This window comes from Phoca vitulina, unplaced genomic scaffold (assembly GCF_004348235.1).
Source record: "Phoca vitulina isolate PV1807 unplaced genomic scaffold, GSC_HSeal_1.0 scaffold12, whole genome shotgun sequence".
NCBI classification, from domain to species: domain Eukaryota; kingdom Metazoa; phylum Chordata; class Mammalia; order Carnivora; family Phocidae; genus Phoca; species Phoca vitulina.
The window spans coordinates 22,915,126-22,930,377 of NW_022589715.1; the positions used below are offsets into that span (position 1 = coordinate 22,915,126).

Sequence of the window (15,252 nt, forward strand, 5' to 3'; positions counted from 1 at the left end):
TTTGGGGGTGACACAATTCATAACAGTACCATTTGAATTTTTTTCTCTTTTTTCTTTCTTTAAGAGAGAGAGAGGGTGAGAGACTTTGGGTTGGGTTTCCTTGCTGGCTCTTAGAATAATTCAGGTTTCTCTGAATTTAGGAAAGGACATGGCCCTGCAAAGCTATGTGTAAATTATGATTTTGAGAATGGAGTCATGTTTTATATGCCTTTGGCTCTATGCCAGCCAGTAGTTCCAAATTGGGGGTAGCTTTGCCTGCACCCCCATCCTCCCCCAGGACACATTTGGCAATGTCCAGAGACATTTTTGTGTGCCACAACTAGAGGGGGATGCTGCTGGCATCTAGTGGACAGATGCTACGAGGCACAGGGCAGCCCTACAACAAAGGATTACCCAGCCTGACTTGTCAGTAGTACCAAAGCCGAGAAACCCTGCTCCATGCCAGGCGTTGCCTTAGGAGCTGTGGGGGAATAGTAGACCCAATAAACACTGTCCCTAAACCTGAAATTCCCCACTCAATGGTTCCAGAGAATAAAGAAACCAGTTATAAGATTCAGAACCTGCCCGTGATGAATATCGGATGTCTCTTTCTCCTAAAGTTGGACACACCTGTATTCACCAAGCACAGGCAGATGCCCTGCAGATGATCAGGGACATCTCTGAGGAGGACGTCTAGGACTTCTGTGGACCCCACGATTTCCATTCCCCGTGGAATGTTAGGTCTGCTCCAGGACATGTCCCCATCAGGCCTCCCCTCTCTCGCATCCAGGCTGTCATGACCACCTTTCCAGTGAGGATGACGCTGACCACAAACTTTCATTCCTGCAAAAAAGCCTTCCCTGCCTTTAAATGTTCTGGTAGAAAGGTCCCTCTAGTCAAGTTCCCTTCCTCGCCCCAGATTCTGCAGGCTCCTGTAAATAGCCCTGCCCCTGTGTTGGTGTTTGTGGGGAGAAAGCAGCCCCTGGGCCTGTCTTGAGCAGGTTCTTCGGTGGCCTGCTTCTGGATATCAAGAGGAAGCTGCCCTGGTTCCCAAGTGACTTCTATGACGGCTTCCACATCCAGTCCATCTCTGCCATCCTATTCATCTACCTCGGCTGCATCACCAACGCAATCACCTTTGGTGGGCTTCTGGGGGATGCCACTGACAATTATCAGGTGTGTGTGAGCTGTGGACAGGAGTGCAAACCTCCATAAAATCTGCTGCCACCAGGTGGCGGTAAGGAGCTTCATCCCGTAATCCCAAAACCAAGGCTTGGGTTTCATCCACCATGGGGTTCAGACTATCATTTTTAGTAATCCTTTACCCTTCAAAAAATAATAAGCCAATAGTATTAAAAGACCTAAAGCTAAATCATGTTATTAAAGTCCAAATGTAAGGATGACATAAATAGATCAAACTTGTTCAACGTTTATTTTATGTATTAAGTAGTATTAATTGCACTATATTTTTTTTTGTTAATTTTTATTATTGAACGGTAGTTGACATGCAATGTTATATTAGTTTTCAGATATACAACATAGTGATTTTGGGAGGAGAAGGCCCAAAATAAAAGATGAGCACTGTGGCCTGAGCCCTTGGCTGGATTCTAGCCTATGCCAAGAGGCCCCTTCTCCTGCCTCCATTGAGCCTCATACTCTTCATGCCCCCAGGGAGTGATGGAGAGCTTCCTGGGCACTGCCATGGCCGGCGCCTTGTTCTGCCTCTTCTCGGGACAGCCTCTCATCATCCTCAGCAGCACAGGGCCCATCCTCATCTTTGAGAAGCTCCTCTTCGACTTCAGCAAGTAGGTGCCCTTGGTAGCCCCCGGTGCCTGCTCTCACACCTGGGGCAGTATACCAAGGCCAGGACAAGGGAAGAGGCCCAAAAGGGAGGCAGGGGTGAGGGGCACCAAAGCTGCCTTTATTACCTATGGGAAGGACTGTCAGGTGTCCCTCCTGACTCCCTCCAGCTACCTGCCTTTAGCCATCCTAGTGCATTTTAGCATAGCTGATAGGGAGACATCAAGGCAAGACAAGAGGAGACAATTCTCACTAATGTGTTTGTAAACAATTATGTCTGGAAGTCAGTGCGGTCTTGAGCTGGAGGTCTGAAGGCTATACCCTGAACCAGGCAGCTCCTGTCACAACTCTGGGCTCAGTTGCCTCATCTACAACATGAGGCCAGTTAAAGGCCTCCCCCAGCTCTGTCACTCTGATATTCCCTGTTGTTCATTCACCCCGGGTGTTTGTTACCAAATGTGTAAGAATTGAGATGTCTTAGCACCTTCCTGCCACCCCCATGAGATTCTTTCCCAGAATTTGTGAAGATGAGACAACCCCACCCAGGAATTGTCCCTGTCCCTAGTCCTCTTATATTTCCTAGGAGGGCATTTGTGCCACAGGAGGGACAGGTGAGCCACTAAGAGTGGGTCTGGGGAGCCAAGCACATACAAGAGCCCTGGGCTCAAGGCCCCTTCCTTCCCTCTGTCTTCCAGAGGCAATGGTCTGGACTACATGGAGTTCCGCCTCTGGATTGGCCTCCACTCAGCCATCCAGTGCCTTATCCTGGTGGCCACAGATGCCAGCTTTATCATCAAGTATATCACCCGCTTCACAGAAGAGGGCTTCTCCACCCTTATCAGCTTCATCTTCATCTATGATGCCATCAAGAAGATGATTGGTGCCTTCAAGTACTACCCCATCAATATGGACTTTAAGCCTGACTCCATCACCACCTACAAATGCGAGTGTGTCGCCCCCGACACAGGTGACCGGTAATCCCAGATGTGCCCTGGGCTCCCACCCACTCACTCTCCCCCCACCACAGCTCTTTACTGAAATGTAGGAGATACCACCATGAGAAGTATCAGCCCCGTTGGGTGGTAACAAGTGACCTGAACACTACCTGGATGTCCATCTGCCAAGGGTGATATAAAAAGAATTCCTGGGGTGCCCGAGTGGCTCAGTCAGTTAAGCGCTGACTCTTGGTTTTGGCTCAGGTCATGATCTCAGGGTCATAAGATCGAGCCCTGGATCAGGAAGGTGGATCCTGCTTAAGATTCTCTCTCCCCCCCTCCCTCTGCTCCCCACCATCCCTGCTAGTTTGCTGTCTTAAAAAAAAAATTCCTGCACTGGGTGGGAGGTTGAATCAACCAACTGGTCAACCTGATAATACTTGGTACCGTTCCTGTGGAATTCCTTACTGACCAGAAAAGTGTCATCTGTATAGTTAGGGCTTCCTATAGTCTCAACCACTGGCCTCCCTTCACAGTCCTACTCATGCCCTCAGAGCCTTCAGTGGACTGTGCCTGGGGTGGCCAGGATGCTGCAGAGCAGGGACACCCATAGATAGATAGATCTAGATCTAGAGAGAGAGAGAGACCCATCCATATATCTCTGAGCACCACCAAGCTGGACTCACAGAGAGCAAATTGAGGTCCAGAGACCACCTAAGGTCACACTGAACCTCAGTTTCCCTAGCTGTGAAAGAGGGATATCAATGCTGGCTCTGCCGGTCTCATGGAACTCTTGTGAGGCTTTCAAATCTATACCCAGATCGGATTGGAGTTTGACACAAGTAGATTTTATGTTGTTTAGCACTTTAACACATGTTATTGATAAAAGATTGATCATAAGTCAATCAAAAATATTTACTGTACAGTCACCATGTACCTGCTTTAGACTAGGCCTCATGGAGAGGAAGATGTCCTGACCTCAGGGAGTATAGTTTTGGTTATACCCTCTCTCCCTCTGTCACTGCACTGGTTTTGTAAAGAAGTCTAGACTTAATTTTTTTCTATCATTAATTTAGAGTTATTTCATTAAAATCCAACAATAGGTGAAGCTACTGTTTGTCCCAAGCTAGAACATGTTGGTGCCCAGGGGATGGAAGAGATCCTACCTGCAGGCCCTTTTCATTCTGCCCTGGAGTGAATCTCTCCTCTGTGGCCTGGGCCCCCTCAGGGCACTCCCATTTGCTGCTTGTGCCCACTGGACGGTGGCTTTGTTGCACTGACTGAACACCAGTGTTCCCACAAACATGGCTTTTGCAAGTACACGGCCTCGATCTCTTTTAGAGACAGTCCAATTTCTGGGGTCATATGTGGCACTTTGGTCGTTCTGAGAATCATCTGTCCACAGGAGAAACCAAACATAGACATACCCTAAGAACAGAGGACATAGGAGCATACAAGGTTGGATTTGAGGGCTGTAATAAAATCTACTTGCCTCCAAATAGTGCCCCCTCTGGCCTTGCCCAGGTGCCTGATGTCACCTCATTATTTTGGGTCACTCTATTGCCATGGTTCTCAAAGTGTGGTTCTCAGAAGCAGCCTTAGCACCTCCGGGAACTTGTTAGAAATAAATATTCTTGGGCCTGATCCCACACCTGCTAATCAGAAACTCTGGGGTAGGGCGAGCTGTACAATAAGAAGCCTTCCAGGTGATTCTGACGCATGCTTAAGTTTGAGAACCATTGCTCTATTGAACTGTTAATTAGTAATACATAGTCATTACTAGCCACTAATCCTGGTCAGATTAGATTTTCAGTTTCTTCACCAAGAGTAAAGAAACTGGAATCAGGACAAGTTAGTTTTGATTAGAATATGAAAGGAAAGTTCTCAACAACAGGAGATAGGGGAGGGGAGAACTAAGTGAGGAGGGTTTCTTTCCCAGTCCCTGGGCCACTTGCTTACAAAATGTTCCACGTTCCTAGCTTTACTGCAAAGCCCAATCTGGCCAAGGCACCCTCTCAGTCTTCCCCACTCTTCATCCTAAGAGCTTGTTGTGTGGGTGCGCTCTTTTTAAATTTAATCTTGTTTCCATTGTAACTGATTTGTATTCTATTTATGGATGCTGCACACACTGATTGGCTGCTTTCAATCCCAAGTGAGTACCACTTTGTAAACACTAGAATTTAAAAATATTTGATACTTGGACCCTTTCTGGAATTTTTCCATGTTATATTTCATCCTTCTTCATCTCAAAGTGACTTTCAGATAACTCTACCCAATATAAAAGAATGGCTAAGCCTAAACAGAAGACATCAAAGGAGTGTCTGGTCTGACAAGCTTGGGCAATGGAAAGGCGCCTGAACTCTCCAGGCTCAAGCGTTAGCTGGGAGTCCTCTAGTGTTTGTGTGGGTAGCCCTGAGTTAGCCTTCTTGCCCACTTTCTCTGCTCTGTTGTTAATTGTGCATCGTGTTCTCTTGGTCAGTGGTGTGAAGTAAGGCAGCAGATGTCCTGATTTCTGTAAGTGAAGCTTTCTTCAGAATAATCATAACAAACCTCTGGTTTGTAGAACTTTTAGGAATATTCTGCCCTGGGTCAAGACTGAATTCCTTAGTCACTCCCAGCCCCAACTGGCCCAGAAGTAGGCAACACGGAGGGGCCCTGTGATCACATCCACCCTCTGACAGCTTGTTGGAAGTTGAGGGAAGCTTCAAGAATAGCCTCTACTTCACTCTGGCTTCCTAACCAACCATGGAGAGCCAGCAGGAGCCAAATGGCTTGCAGTACATTTCAGATTTATTGCCAGCAAACTGGCTAGCTGGCCTCCTCCCTCTCTCCCCAAACCTGCTGCACTGGAGCTACTTAATGGAGAGGGGCCAGGGCGCAATGAGCTGCCCTCACAAGGGAAGCCACTCCTGGGCTCTGAGCAATGGTGGGAGATGGAAAAGCTGGGGGCCTGGTGGGCGCTGAAGGCTCCCAACCCAGCAGCTGCTGACCCATCCCATGTCCTGTGCTCATCCACAGCAAATACAACCATGTTCAATGCTTCAGCCCTGCTGCCACCAAACACCAACACTTCTCTGGTAAGTGTCCTCTCCTCTTACTCAGACATTCGAGGGCTTTTGTCTGTGGGGAGAGTGAGAGAAGTTGGGAAACAGGCTGGGCTTGCCATTTTATGGCAAGCCAGACTTGTAGAGGTCAGTCCCAGCTACACATCAGGGTCACCCATGGAGCTCTGTAAATGCGTACTTTTATTGTAAGTATATATTGTCAAAACCTCCCCTTTTAAACATGTCTCATCCTATTAAATCCGTGTGTATAAATATCACACACACAGGCTCACACACATGAAGGGGAGGTAGAGGTGAGGAATGGTAAATAGGGCTGCAGAAACAACAGTATAAACCCAGTTTCCCAGCTGGCTTTTTACCCTCTTCCTTGCCTTTCAACCTAGCACCTCCATCTCCCACCTAACAGTGCCACTCCCTAGCCCCAGAAAGGTTATTAATGCTACCGCCCCTCGCTGAATCTGATCAGTCCTGTGTGCTCACGAGTCCCTGTCAGTTCTGGTCTGCCCCTCCCCAGAACGATGAGCAGTGGCCCTCGGGAGAGGGGCCCGGCCTGAGTGGCTCCAATGGTGGGAAGTCCAAAAGCAGGAGAAGAGCAGCTCCTGGTGGGCTTTGGGGGAGATCTTTGGACTTTCTGTGTCCCTGAGGTTGCTCCTTTAGTCACTCCTGCAGAGGCAGCCGACTGCTCAGCTGGCAACTTAACCTAAGGTCTTCCAAATATCTGGTTTCGAGTGAGGAAGAATGGAATCAGCCAGTGCCTAAGCCTGGATACTTACTATGTGCGAGGTGCTGTGTGCACTCTGAGGGCTAAAAGGACATAAAAAACCAGATGTGGCCCCTGCCTGCCCTCCAACTTGCGTGTGATGTACGTGTGGAGATGAGCATGAAGGCTAATGGGACAGCAGAAGCAGAGTATGCCATGTGCCAAATATAGGCCAAACGTGTCCTTCCAGCCACGGAGACAGGAGGCACCCCACAAGCTGGAGAGGAAAGCCTCAGAGAGAAAGTGGAATGTGATCTGGCCTTGAAGGTCGGGAAAGTGGGTTCCCGAGAGAGAAGCACCTTCCAGGCCCAGGGACCAGCACAGACAGAAGGGCAAATAAGGAAAACACAAACCCTGTTCCGAGGCCAGGGAGCGGACCAGGCCGGCCGAGACAGCAGGAGGGTGTGGCAGTGCACAGGGGAAGCCCACGAGATGAGCGGGGACAGAGCTGTGGGGCCAGCCTGGTGGGGCAGTGGAGGCATGCAGCCCGGCCGGGGGCAGCCTTACTAGCTTCGGTGACTGAGGGAGGCCCTGACACGCAGCAGATGTCTTGCAAATCTGGATTTCTCTCTTCACATGGTATTTTCTGATCCTGGGCTTTCCCACAGTATGGCAGTCTCACATTGCCAAGAGGGTAAGCGCAGATCCGGCAAGGCCCCTCAAGGCCTCGGCTCCAGACCCTGCTCAAAGCCACTTCCTCCCCATTCCACTGGTCTGAGCAGACCCAGGGCCAGGCCAGATTCAAAAGGGTGGAGAAATAGACCACTTTTTGATGGCAGAACTGTTGGTGTGACATGGAGGAGTGTGGACACAGGGAGGCGTGATTCATTGGAAACCACTATTATATCGAAGTCCCACACTCCTCTTAATCCAAACATTCACTACACGTGGTTGCAAACACCTGTTTACTTCATTTTGCTGGTTCCTGAATATTTACAATAATTTTTAAAAATATATATTAAATTTTATTATAAATTACTCTGCTTTTATTACACTTAGAAACATATGCATGTGAACATATACGTGTGTATACACATGTATGTCTATATATGCACTCATATACATACACTTAGAGATATATATCTATGTGTGTGTATATATATATACATACATAGATGTACATATATAGATATTTCTATATATGTAATTGTTTTGTTTTGGACTTTAGACATCTAGACATGAAAAGGGGAAGTGACTGACCCAAGAGAGATCTGACAAGGGTCAGGTGTAAGCCCCAATATGTGAAAAGGTGTGCACAGGGGAAGGAAAAGGAAGAATAAATGTGACATACTCCAGGAAAGAGATCCATAGTTGACTGAGCTGGTAGCCAAGCGGGCTGTAGGAGAGGGCATCCCACCCTCTGAGCTGCTTCTCCTCAATAACTCAGCAGTGCAATCTAGAGCACACTGAAGAAACACGTGTTCACTCCTGCTCTGCCCAGGGGCCCCGCTGTTTGTTGTTCCTTGACACAGCCTGTCTCCAGGAACATAATTCTGTTGCTGGGCCCCGTGGAGGATGGGAGGGGTGTGTGGGCTGCCTGAGGGACTCTAGGGGCAAGGATACAGCTGACTCCCCAGGAAGGCCCTGACCCTTTCTCTCCTGTGCTTGGTCTCCAAGTACAACCCCCTTAACCTCACAGCACTGGACTGGTCTCTGCTGAGCAAGAAGGAATGTCTGAACTATGGTGGGCAGCTGCTCGGGAATTCCTGCCAGTTCATCCCTGACCTGGCACTCATGTCCTTCATCCTTTTCTTTGGGACGTACTCCATGACCCTGACACTGAAGAAGTTCAAATTCAGCCGCTATTTCCCGACCAAGGTAAGCTCGCCCTGCCCTGAGAATTTTTCTCAATATTTCATAAAGACTAAATAAAAGACTCTTTAGGAAGTTTTGCAGTGTACGAGCTGAGGAAAAAATAGCGTGCTTGCAACAGAAATGCATCCTCAAGACAAACTCCCTCCCTTCCTCCCTACTTCCAACCAGAGCGTAGCCAAGTCACCTTTTATGTAAAAGATCTAGAGCAGTGATTGCATCTGAGACTGTCTATTTCCTGAAGGATGAAATATAATTCATATAGTAGGAAATTCTTTTATCACTATTTCCCCCCTTAAATTTCTTACAAATTGCTCTGTTGCCTCCTGGAATTTAGTGTTGCAGAGAACAATGACACCATGCCACTCCATACCCATCAGATTGGTAAAGATATGAAGGTCTTGGGATACCAAGTGTTGGAGGTGAAAAGCAGGTGGGAGTGTAAATAGGCACAAGCAATTCAGAGAATTGGCACTCTCTGGTAGAGCTAAAGATGGATATGATTTTCCAATGGGCATTTCCACTCCCAGGAATACACCCCAGAGAAATCCTCACATGTGTGCAAGAATATTCACAGAAGCATTGATTCTAAGAGGAAAGCAATAAAAACAATCTAAGTTGATCTATCGACAGGAGAATGAAGAAACAAATGGGAAACAATCATACATTAAGCTGCAATTCATATACATGTGGACTACAACTATATCCACAAGGAAGAATAGCACCAACATAATGTTAGCAAATAAAGCAAATTGCAGAAGGTTACAAATAATATGAAACCATTTATGTAAAATTTTAAAACGTGCAAAACAATGCCATATTTTGTTTAGGGCTATATACCTATTTAGTAAAAGTATTAAGACATGGGAAGAATAAAGTCCAAATTCAGAGCAGTGGATCTCTCTAGAGAGCAGAGACAGGGATGCCACTGGATCACACAGAGGCATCGACTGAATGTGTATATTTTCATTTCTTAAGGTTCAGGGAGTTCACAGCTGTTTATCATATCCATCTTTATGTTAGGTCAGACCATACGAAATGAAGTGCATTGGACTGTTTTGCCCTACCAAAAAATGGCAAAGTCATATGGTGTAACTTAATAACTTTTTGATCCGGATGCTGGGGATACTGCAGAAAAACAATTGTAAACCTGCACACTGCTTGGCTTACCTGATCACAGTGATACAAAGCTGTTACTGATTTTCAACTTTTAGAATCACGTTACACATAAACCACAAAAGACATGTGTTGATGGAACACAATGTGAGTGTTCTCAGATTTGACAATGTAAAGATCCACAGGGAACGGTCACAGATGGAACAGGATGGGGAGGGGAGGTGGGGGAAGGGCTGCAGCTAGCCTCACGTGACGGAGCATGTGAGTGGCAAAGTCAGCAGAAAGAGAGGCTTCACTGTATAACTTGAAAGTACAAAGGAAACCCATAGAAAGAGTTTGAAAATAACTCTCAGGGCACCTGGGTGGCTCAGTCGTTAAGCGTCTGCCTTCAGCTCAGGTCATGATCCCAGGGTCCTGGGATCGAGCTCCGCATCAGGCTCCCTGCTCCATGGGAAGCCTGCTTCTCCCTCTCCCACTTCCCCTGCTTGTGTTCCCTCTCTTGCTGTGTCTCTCTCTGTTAAATAAATAGATAAAATCTTGGAAAAAAAAAGAAAGAAAAAAGAACTCTCAAAGATTGGGACTGAGGAAAGGGCAGGAGGGACAGTGCAAGTAAGCCGAATCTTTATCAGTAGATCATGCTTTAATTTAGTAAATCGAAATATAAAAGTATAGCATATTAGGTAATGACATGGAAGAAATCACCAAAACAACTAAAATCAAGCAGACATAGGGGTACATCCGGAGTGAGGCAAGGTGAGGTGGGGGACTTGGCTTTCTACACCATGTGAGTTTTTAATTAATTATATATGTTATTTTAATAACAATTTTAAAGGGGAGTAAGGGGTACAGGGAATGCATTCAGTGTACTGTAACCTGCCCCTGCCCTTCCTAACTTCTTTCCCTGTTGTTCTCTGGAACCTGCTCTCTTTGAAGAGATATAGAAAAGGTGGCAGTGTGGACGTTGACGAAGCGGCGCAGGGGGGGGAGGGGGGGAGACCTGGCCTAGGATGGGCATCCTGAGACACAGGAGCAAGAGGTGAAAGCCATCTAGTGGACAGAAGGTCTGAGAGCAGACAGGGGTCCCCAGCAGAATCAGGGACCTCCCTCCCAGCCTAGATGGCGGTGCAGCCATCTGCCACACATTTTCACGAAGTAGGATTTCCTTTAGATCTAAGTTCAGCTTTGCCCTCAACCGCCCTTTACGGGTGACCCAGTTCCATCTTTCACACCAGAAAATGTTTTCAGCAGTGGCGCCATTAGTCACTGGCTAATAACAATTCCCATATTCACTAACCTATGCCAAGCCCTCTGAATGTGTCATAGCTCAATTATGTCTATGAGGTAGGTGCTATCATTATGTCCATTTTACAGACGAAGAAACTGAGGCTCCAAGAGATGACCTGCTTCTCCAGGGTTGCACAGCTGGCAAGGGCAGAGCCAGGATTTGAGCCTCAGTCTGCTGACACTGAAGCCCAAGTTCTTACCCGTGCTCCTCGTGCTGCCAGGGGAGGACTGAGCCCTCCAGGAGGAGGGTAGGTGCTTCCCTCACTTGCCCATCTCCTTCCTGCAGGTCCGGGCCCTGGTAGCTGACTTTTCCATTATTTTCTCCATCCTGCTGTTCTGTGGAATCGATGCCTGCTTCGGCCTGGCGACCCCCAAGCTGCATGTGCCCAGTGTCATCAAGGTTTGCCCCTGGCCCCTGCTCTGGGTGTTAGCCCTGCCTGCCCACCAGCTTCAGTGCCTTTCCCCTCTATGCCGATCAAACTTCCATAGATTCTCAGCCAAGAAACCCAGGGGTTTCTCTGGGTATGCTCCACCCTTCCTCCACACAGCCTCCCAGCGGGTGGTCCCTTGGGATGGTAGGTTGGGGACATATTCACAGTGAAATCCTGCTGTGGAGTCACGGAGTGGGGAAGGTGCTGAAACCCCCCCTCCAGCCCAGCAGAAGCCCCCTGATTTCCACTTATGGAGCTACAGCCCCCTGGCTCCAGCAGTCTTTAAGTGGGGTCACCTGGGGTCTGTTGAAAATGATCCCCTAGAACACTGATTCTCAAAGTGTGGTCCCCAGACTAACATCATCACATCATCACCTGAGAACTTGTTAGAAATGCATCTTCTCAGCCCCACCCCAGACCTGTGGAATCAGGAAGTCTGGGGATGGGGCCCAGAGTTCTGTATTTTAATAAGCACCCCCCACCCCCGAAAGGGCCTGCCAAGCTTGAGAATCACTGCTGCAGGAACTCCCCATCATTCCTGAGTTGGTGCTGTTTGCTCGTAGCTAAGCTCAGGCCCAGCTCCCTCACAAGGAGCACCAACCACCTACACTGGGCGTGGAGGTACAGGTTCTAGAACTCACCCTCCCTGCCTTTGAGGGCTTGACCTCCTCATGATTACTTCAGGGTTCTTGTAAGTAGCTTGAACACAAAAAGTACCTCTTTCTCTTAAGTAAAACAAAAGATAGATTTCAGCCCAGCTCCTGCGTAGATAATCCCTTGTTCTTAATGTGCAAGTCTGAATTAATGTTTGGTGTTTTACAAACCATCCTGTAATGCTCCCCAGACAGGTGACTCAGAGGAGAGGCAGAAACGTCAGGCACCGGGCCCATCAGATTCCTTATTCTTGCCTGTTGGGCCTCGTTCCTGCTTCTTGCTACGTTGCAGTTAGTGACTGCCAGATCTCTCCTCTGGCTCTGCACCTCCCTGGTCCCAATCAACCCCAGGGCAGCTGCCGCTGATGATCTTAGTGCCGCGGACACCATGCCCTTCCCGAGTCTGTCTGCATCTGTGGTCTCTTTACAGTTGCAGGTGCTTAATGTCTTGAAGGGAAAAGATTGCACTCAAAAAGCACCCCAGGTGGGGAGTGGTGGGAGGTCAGGGAGAGTGGGGCCCCCGAGCAGCAAGTGCACTGGGACAAGGGAGAGAGGAAAGGGCTGTTTCCGTTTGCTCCGCTCAGCCCACACGGCCTGACCGAGGCTGGTTTGTGGCCCCCTTTGGGAAGAACCCGTGGTGGGTGTACCTGGCGAGCATCCTGCCCGCCCTGCTGGTGACCATCCTGATCTTCATGGACCAGCAGATCACCGCCGTCATAGTCAACCGGAAGGAGAACAAGCTGAGGGTAAGGCGGCCACTAGGAGCAGGGCACCACCTCTTTCTTCCCCCAAAGTCAGAAGGAACAAAGAAGGGAGATGGTGCTTCTGTCAAAATGTGGGGCCATTTATAAAGCAAGATGTGAGGTCAGAAGACTAGAGTTCTGATGCGTGTGTGGGGAAATGTGACCTCCAGATGTGGGTAAGGCCACCAGGGCCAGGACCAAACCCAGGGTGGGCCATTAGGCACAGGCTCCTTGCTTCTCCCAAAGTGACCTTCCAGCTCTGTGCCTCCTGACCAGGAACTTGGGAGTCCAAGAAAATCTGGGATTTTGACCCAGAACCATGAGGCAGAGGAGAATCCTTAGCCCTTCTGGTCCCTGCACCTCCCCTCCCTGCCTCTGGGCAACCCTCTCCCCATCCCAATCTAGACCACTCAGCTTGGTCTAAAGCCCGCCCCGGCCAAGACCCCACGTTCAAGAATTGCAGAGATATTGTCACCACTGGTAGGAGCTCTTCTTCCCAAGGACCCAAGCCCAGCGCCTGTCCAAGCCCAAACACCCCTCTCCTCCCTTTCCTGTGTCCCTTCCCTAGCTCAACAAACCCTGGGGTTGGTGATGCCTGAGCACCTCAGGGTGGTGACACCCTAAGAGTACCTAATGAAGGCCGAGGGGAGCCTTTTAACCATGTTCCACAAAATCGCTGCTCTGGGGAGATTTCGATCTCCCTTCCCCCAGACCAACAGGTGGTCAGGTGCGGACTCCCTAGACAGCTTTTCCCCTCCCACTGCCCCATGCAGAAGGCTGCTGGCTACCATCTGGACCTGTTCTGGGTGGGCATCCTCATGGCCCTGTGCTCCTTCATGGGGCTCCCCTGGTATGTGGCGGCCACTGTCATCTCCATCGCCCACATCGACAGCCTCAAGATGGAGACGGAGACCAGCGCCCCTGGGGAGCAGCCCCAGTTCCTGGGGGTCAGGTAGGTGGGGAGCAGTGACTGGGGACTTCCTGAGCAGGGGTGTTTAGGTTGGGAGAAGGGAAGCAGGTTTTTCTTACTATCGAGTTATCTGACAGCCCAGGAACTTTGAGGATAGGAGTAATATTCCTAAGGGAGAGGGAGGGAGACAAAAATTCAGTTCTAAGTGGTGCTTTTTTGGTAATGAATTGCAAGTAGTCCACCACCATGGCCCGCGTGCACACTGACCTCTTAGCTGCATGGGCTACTCAATGTCCCCACAGCCCCTATGACCTGTCCTTTTGTCTCCTCGTCTTCAAGACCCCCTGCCCCCACCGTCCCCCAACCTCTCCTGTGGGTGTGGGTCCTCCCCAGTCTCCATTCTTCCAGAGAGTCTTCCCAGGACCACTCCCACTCCCTAGACGGTGGCCCATGGCCTGTCACTTCCATGCCCTCCTCCTCCTCCTCCTCTCATGCCGGTGTCGGCTCCCTTACCTGTTATCGGCAGCCATATGCATCTTCTACCTCTTAGGGCCTCCGAGGTGAGCCCACACCAGACACTGGCTGTCCAGAGAGTTTTTCCTCACTGCCTTGGGATACCTGGGCTACAGAGCCTGCGCCGGATGAGCCTTCTCTGGCCAGGGCAGGGTCCCCTCCTGGACTCCTGAGCCCCAGATGACTGGGTCTGAGCAATCTGCCCCTGACCCCCCAGCTCTCACCTGGATTGGGCCTGGGCATTCAGGAAAACATACCTACTCTCCTGCCCCTCCCACCTACTCTGCCAGCAGCTGGGCCCCCTCGCTCTGATTCCTCTTAGTCAGGCCCCACAGATGAAGGATCTTCCTGCAGTCGAAGGGCAGGGATCATAAGCAGTGCACATACCCATTTCATCCTCACAACTCCCAAGGCGGTTGCCACTATCTTGCTTCTACTGAGGCTGAAGACATTTAGGGCCTCGCCAGTTGCCACACAGCTGAGTGGCAGAGCCACACCCAGGTCAGTCTGGCGGCAGCACCTCTACTATTAGTCACTGCTCTGGACACCCTCCCAAACGCCCCTACAACTGCCTCAGTCAGGGCTCCCTCTCTTCCCATGTGCCGGTCAGCTGGGCCTCAGACAGCAGGTTTACTCTCTGGAATGGGGAACAGGGCAGAGGCCAGGGCGTGGACACAACCGTTAGGTGCACACGAGGGCCAGAGGGCTAGAATGGTCAGGGGGCATCTCCCAGTCCACCCTGACTGTGTGCCCTTGTCTGCCAGGGAACAAAGAGTGACCGGCACCATTGTCTTCATCCTGACGGGCATCTCCGTCTTCCTGGCTCCTGTCCTGAAGGTGAGGCTCTACACCCTCCACCAGGGCGCCGTCCACCTAAGAAGGCACTGGCCTGATGCCTCAGAGGTGGGGAGAGGGTCTCCACGTGGACCCTAAAGAGGCAGGACCCAAAGAGATGTTTCACCACCGTCCTTGTTTTCTGGAACATTGCATCGCTTATTAGCACCAGGCAGTCCTCACTGCTCTTTCCACTCCTCCCAGGGTCCATCCTCCCCTTTCTGGAGATGCTCCTCCCTCAGAAAGCTTGGCCAAGTTCCATCCTGTTGTTGTTTTTTTAAGATATTATTTATTTATTTGTCAGAGAGAGAGCGAGAGTGCTCACAAGCAGGGAGAGCTGCAGGCAGAGAGAAAAACAAGCTCCCTGCTGAGCAGGGAGCCTGATGCTGGGCTCCATCCCAGGACCCTGGGATCATG

The 15,252-nt window shown here is 49.8% G+C and overlaps 1 protein-coding gene across 1 annotated transcript in view; it reads left to right on the forward strand.

Moving 5' to 3' along the window:
* Positions 1-15,252, forward strand: part of SLC4A5 (solute carrier family 4 member 5) — an 82,774-nt gene that overhangs the window by 54,810 nt on the left and 12,712 nt on the right. The window contains exons 12-20 of the mRNA XM_032410657.1: positions 981-1,155; positions 1,651-1,784; positions 2,475-2,746; positions 5,733-5,791; positions 8,157-8,357; positions 11,038-11,151; positions 12,420-12,581; positions 13,352-13,530; positions 14,766-14,838. Coding sequence (XP_032266548.1) covers positions 981-1,155; positions 1,651-1,784; positions 2,475-2,746; positions 5,733-5,791; positions 8,157-8,357; positions 11,038-11,151; positions 12,420-12,581; positions 13,352-13,530; positions 14,766-14,838 — 1,369 coding nt within the window. The remainder of the gene's footprint in view (positions 1-980; positions 1,156-1,650; positions 1,785-2,474; positions 2,747-5,732; positions 5,792-8,156; positions 8,358-11,037; positions 11,152-12,419; positions 12,582-13,351; positions 13,531-14,765; positions 14,839-15,252) is intronic.